At 38.7% G+C, this 6000-nt stretch overlaps 1 protein-coding gene across 3 annotated transcripts in view; it reads left to right on the forward strand.

Annotated features, from left to right (window-relative positions):
* RFT1 (RFT1 glycolipid translocator homolog) overlaps window positions 1-3420 on the forward strand; it is a 43746-nt gene extending 40326 nt beyond the window's left edge. For all 3 annotated transcript variants that reach the window (XM_072649575.1, XM_072649596.1, XM_072649584.1), the window contains 2 exons: window positions 2322-2571; window positions 2960-3420. In XM_072649575.1, coding sequence (XP_072505676.1) covers window positions 2322-2571; window positions 2960-3124 — 415 coding nt within the window. In that variant the 3' untranslated portion in view covers window positions 3125-3420. The remainder of the gene's footprint in view (window positions 1-2321; window positions 2572-2959) is intronic.
* The last annotated feature ends 2580 nt before the right edge of the window (window positions 3421-6000 follow it).

Raw genomic sequence — 6000 nt, forward strand, 5'->3', positions numbered from 1 at the left:
GTTAGCAAGGTCCTCAACTGTAATAGTGAAGTTTGGAGGGAAAGAGAATGAGCTATGTTTTTGACATGTTGAGTTTGAGATGTCTGCAGGATGTGTAACTGGATATGGAATAGTGGGACCTTTAAATAAGTTTTTATTTTAAAATTTTTTTAAGTTTTATTTTTAATTCTAAATTCTTTCCCTTGTGCACCCATTAAGGAGGTAAGAAATATGATAGCCATGTGAAGAACAACAAGTTTTTTTAGTTACTTAAGTTAACATTAGTATTTTAGCAAATTTGATAAATTTTTTGAAGTTGACTTCTGAGAATATTTTACAAATATACATATATATGTATAAATATATGAGTTTGTGTTTCATCTTGTTAAACAATCTATTATATTTATAACAATGAAAGCAGTTTATACGTGTGGTGCTGACTTCAAAAGACGTATAAAATGACATTCAGTCTTGCTCCCTTCACTGTTCAAGCGTGCTGTCTTTTTTTAAAATCTCAGTTTTTCTGCTAAGTCCCAGTTTTAAGTCTAATCTCTTTCTAGTGTTGAGCAAGAAGCATTAAAAATTAATTTTCTGTTTATGTTAACTAAGCCTTAAAGAATAATCATGACTGTCACCATGTAATAATTTTACCTTGATTGAGAAAGTGATATTTTAATCGCTTCTTTCAATTTTGCATTTTTTCCCCCAGAGTATGTAATGCCTTTAAGGCCGTAGATGGTGAGCTTTGGTTGGAACTCACTGGGAAGTGCAGCAGCTGTAGATTGCTGTTCTGATGGAAGACAGCAGGACTCTTCATTATCAGCTGTTCCAAAAGAGCCTGAAAGTTGTTCACTCTAGCATTCTTAACTGAGGAGCTTAGAATATGGAATTAATCTCTGCTTTCATGGATTAGTTATTAGCTCCATCCATTTTACCATTCACTAGGAGACGTGACTTTGAGAGTTTTGTGAAACTGTTTGTTCCATGTCAAGGAATGGTATATTAGTCAGGCCTTCCCAAGACATAGCTTCAGAGAAGCAGGGAATTATAACAGGTAACATAAATAACAGATTCTTAATTGGAATTCGGCTATGCTATATCTCACTACCATTGGTCTGAGTATCAGCTACAGGGTGAAGTTGGCTGTTTAATTAAGTAACGGCCTCCTGCATTGGGTTCTGGTTCCAGTCCTGTCACTGGCTTGTTCTGTGACTCTGAACAGGTTCATTCCCTTATGTGGGCTTTGGTGCGATCTTCTGTAAGATCGGTGGATTAGACTACGTGATCTCTAAGCATTGCTGCAGCCTTAACATTTAATGGTGGTTGTGGCTTCTGCTCTCAGATTGTCCACTAAGACTTTCTGTCATGGGTGAGAAGGAAGTAAGCTCCTTCTCTGGAAGTCTAGGTAAAAGGCTGATTATTGGGACTCTCTTTTCAGGTCCGCCTTCAACTAGTAAGACAGGAAGCACAGAAACAGAGGAATGTTAGACGGGCACAGCTCTGCCAACACTTTACTACGTGACCCCGTCGCATGTTTCAAGTGGCCCAGAAAGTCACTTAATAGTGGCAGCATTTATAGACTAGAAGAAATCCATGGGATTGGAAGGTAGTTAGTAGTTACGCCACGCCTTCTGGAAGGCTCAGTTTCCCTTATTTAAGGAATGAATGTCTTAAAGTGCCTATAAAATCACATCGGTAGTAGAAACCGTATAAAACATGGATAGAATACAAAGCATTATACATCTCCATTTCCAAGTTTATAAAATGGAAGAAATTTTACTTGGTCCCATTAACCCTTGCAAAATGTGTCAGACTTTTTGTATGTGATTAGAATGTGTGTTTGTTAAGAAAGCACCAAAGAAAATTCATTCATTGGGGTATTATCCACATTTCTAGTATGAAATGTAATCCTCATTTTAAAATATAATATTCTGCTTTAATTAAAACTGTCAGTGTCTGTGACAGTTTTATTGAATTTTGCATTATGTTTGAATTTCACATTCATTCTTGTAATTCTCAGCAGGCGCTCAGCCAATGTTTTTATGTACACTAATAAATGAAAAGGTCCCACTTAAACCATTAATTTTTGGTTTAAAAGTTAGGGAAAAATATGATTTTATATTTCTCAATTCTTTTCTGTCCCACTAAATCTATAACGTGTATTAAATGTGCAAAATATAATATTGTCGAAACTTAGTAATTTTAAAGGTGTGCTAATTTACTTGTGCCTGATTATTTACAGAGTATCATTTCTGTCCTTAAAAAGAATTAAGGGAGGCCAGGGTGTTTCGTGTAGTGATATTAGTGGCTTGCTTACTTTCATTCGCTTCCCTCTCTCCCAGGCACAACTTTCTCATGCTGGTGCTGTCGTTCACATTCTTGCTGTCTTCCTATTTCCTGACCAAGTGGCAAGGTAGTGTGGGCTTCATCTTCGCCAACTGCTTTAACATGGGGATTCGAATTACCCAAAGCACTCACTATATCTATAGATACTACAGAGAGAGTCCTCACAGGCCCTTGGCAGGCCTGCTTCCCTCACCATTTCTGCTTGTGGTCTATGTGCTCAGTGGAGTGATTACTGGTATTTCCGAGGTAAGCGTCCCTTCTTTTTTCACATTCTGGCTCAGACCATGCCCCTTTTCTTCTAGCACTGCCCACCTTGAGGTGCCTGTCGATGTGTTCACTCTCGCCCCCTCAGCTTTGGACTTGGTTCTTCCTAAATATTTACTATGTCAGTGATAAACCATGCAATGAAATATCAGGCTTGTGGGCATAATAGATTAAATTTTTGTTAATTGATTTGAATAAAAAACTAGAGATAGCAGGATCTTTATTTTTCCATCTGTTACTCCTAGAACATGGGCTGGTTCTCAGGGTTTCTAATGGCGTGGAGTTACTTATGGTCCTAGTGGAACTTCGAATGAAATGTCAGGAGGGTTGGGTTAGGCCCTGGCACTAATGCTATTTTCTTTCCCTATAGGTGTTTCTGTGCTGTGAGAGAGGCTGGCTGACCAGGCTTCTGCACATCATTGTGGGGGCTTTGTGTTTGGGAGCTACCCTGGTGACCGTGTTCTTCACAGAGACCAAGCTGGTCTCCTTTGTTCGGACTCAGTTCCTACCCAAATACACCCAGAAAAAAACATGAACATATAGGAGGACCAGTTCCTGTGTTTAGTTCTACAGGCCTATCAGAATGGTTTGTGGCACAGAGACTCATTTCCTGTTCAAAGGAAGAAATGTCATTGAGTAAGAATCCACTGAGGGTCTGGTATTAACAAAACCATAAGTTTACAAGAATCTAGAAAACAAGAACCCACTGGGAAATAATAGACATAATACTTGATTTATGTTTTCCAATCCATTTGAGTTTTAAATATTAATGAAGGATATAATTTTTAAACAGAGATCAGAGTAATAATAACATTTTCAGTTGTCTTTTCATCATTTTGTACTAATTTGTGCTTTTTTCTTTGTTGGTTCCTTTTTGGTCTGATCTGGCTTAATAGCCACATGTATAATCTCTAGTTTCTCTAGAGTTGAGTAAACTTAGGGCCCCCCAAAAGAGATCTGATCACTTAATTGCTCTTCAAATCATTTAATTCATTTCCCCAAGAAAGGAAGAATGCAGAGTTCTGCTTACAGAACAAAAACGAAGTAAGATACTTGAATGATGCTTTTACTGACTTTAGCCAACAGTGTGGTCTTTTCTTTCAGAGAAGAACAAATGTGATTCATTCCACAAGCCAGGAAAAAGAAGCATGTAGTGTTTCTGAGAAGTAGAATAAATAGAGAATTCAAGGTGGAGGAAGGGTGGCATTTACTGTAGTTGACCATAAACTACTAGACTAACCATCTTAAAGAACACGGGATTTTGAAGAAATGAGCAAAATGAGCGGCCTTTGGTTCTTCAAGAAAATGCTGCCTTTATAGCTGACTTGTGCTTTTTAGAGGTGATGAAAATGATGTAGAAAAGCAGCTCTCATTTAACATATTTCTTTTCCATTTTCTCCCTCCTTAGAAGACAAAATGGTTTTAATAATGTTGTAACATATAAGTCAGTAATCAAACATCTGTGACTTTTGTTGGCATGAAAACTCTCCACTGATTCAAATTGCTGCCTGTTTATAACTTAGTAGAGACGTTTTAGACAGTTGTAGGAAGCTCTGATAGATCCAGTGACTTGCCTATGGTCACACAGCTGCTAAGTCTTCCTGACTCCAAATCCTACACTTTTCCTTACTAAGCCTTGCTCTCCTTTTTTGTAACAAATAACATTCTGACATTTTATTAATGAGATTTTGCCCTTGCCACATGGCCAACTCCAGTTGTTGGCCCAGTTATTTCTACCTTTAGTTACTATATAATAGATATGGTAAATTTCCAGCCTAGCCCAGGAATAGAGCTGATCTGTGATGCTCAGAGAGCAGAGTGGTAATATAGAGCAGTAATGAAAATTCAATCTCAGTCATTCCGTTATACATTTAACTAAGACTTACAGAGCTCATACGGTGTGCAAGACTATGTGCTAAACACTGTGGGACATCAAAAGATGGATAAGACGCTGTCATGAATTACCCCTATATTAGCCACATAAAAAGGGACAAAAGATGGTCCTCATCTGGGGCCTCTAAATAAATCTACCTAGCTTTGCAAAAGTAAATCTTCTGTGATCTCCTCAAACCCATGATACCCTGCAACCAGAATAAACTTCAGGGTGCCCCTATTAGGCCACTCCGTCACTAGTCATTGTTGTAAAGACTCAGGCTGCCATTTACAACTTCTCCAGCAACTCCCCAAGGTCCTTGGTGCTGAAAATCTGCCAACCCTTTGATCCGCCTGTGGAGACGGTAACATGGTAAGTTGGAGATCTCATTCTGTTGGGCTGGATTCCTAGACCTCGTCTTCATTCCCACTTCCATTGTCTTCCTTATATTCCTGATCTCAGCGGGATTGCACACATTTTCCCAGCCTGGCTTCTAGATTACCACTTGCCTGTGGTCTGTTGTTCCCTGCCCCCAAAGCCAGCTTTGCATTCACTTATATTTTTAATAGAATTTTTATGATATCTTTTGTTTTTATATCACCTAGATTTCTCCTTGTACCTCCTCCTTCTCCCCCAAGGGCCATCCTGTATAACAAAAATTTTTTAAAAAGAAAAAAAAGGAATAAGAGAATTTTTATTACAAAGTTCACTAGCTAACCTGCTGCTTCAGGGCACGATCCTTAAAGACTTTGAGCTCTACCCCTAGTTGTTGAGTGCACTGGGACCATTTACTTACCTTTTCCTTATGCTGGCATGTCATATGTTCTGGGACCGTTAATAATAACCAGAGAAAGCTCCCCTTGGTGTTACCTTTATTTTCCATTTTGATCTCCTTTAGCACTTCCTTTCGGCCTCCTCCTCTGTCCCACCAGAAGATTTGCCTGTGGTCGTTATATCAGGTCATCCTTTCACTTCTTCAGAGGAGTCCACTTCTTTGATTCTTCCTCCACTTCTGCAGCGAGAACCATTCATTCAAATACAACAGTTGTGGGTCAAGCGTGACGTAGGCCTTTCTGATGCTTCAGATCTGAGACTAGAACAAAAGAAGACTGTTAAAGGTCATATAGCAGTTAGTGAAAGGTTTATTTAGCCATAGCATGGTAAGAAAACTCAGTAAAGATACAACACTGGTTTAGTTGGATATTTACCCCTTCCTGCTCCCAGTCTCCATATAAAAACCAATCTAGTCATCAAGCATGTTGGGTTTGGTGGCTTATATGGCAATGAGACATCTGTCAAGTCTGAAGGACCCTGACTCCTCTTGGGCTGACATTTTATACCCTAGGCAACTAGGACACCATTTCTGTGTTCTTTATACCTCTCTTCCTTTGTTAAATTGTTGGGGGGGAGAAACAATTTCACATTCTGTTTAGTATCAGTTCCATTAGAGGCACATATTTATTATACATAATCATATCATGCAGCTACTAGAAGAGTGGTCTCACAGATTGACAGTGACATAATACAGTCAGAGAAAG

This window comes from Notamacropus eugenii, chromosome 1 (assembly GCF_028372415.1).
Source record: "Notamacropus eugenii isolate mMacEug1 chromosome 1, mMacEug1.pri_v2, whole genome shotgun sequence".
In the NCBI taxonomy this organism is placed as follows: Eukaryota; Metazoa; Chordata; class Mammalia; order Diprotodontia; family Macropodidae; genus Notamacropus; species Notamacropus eugenii.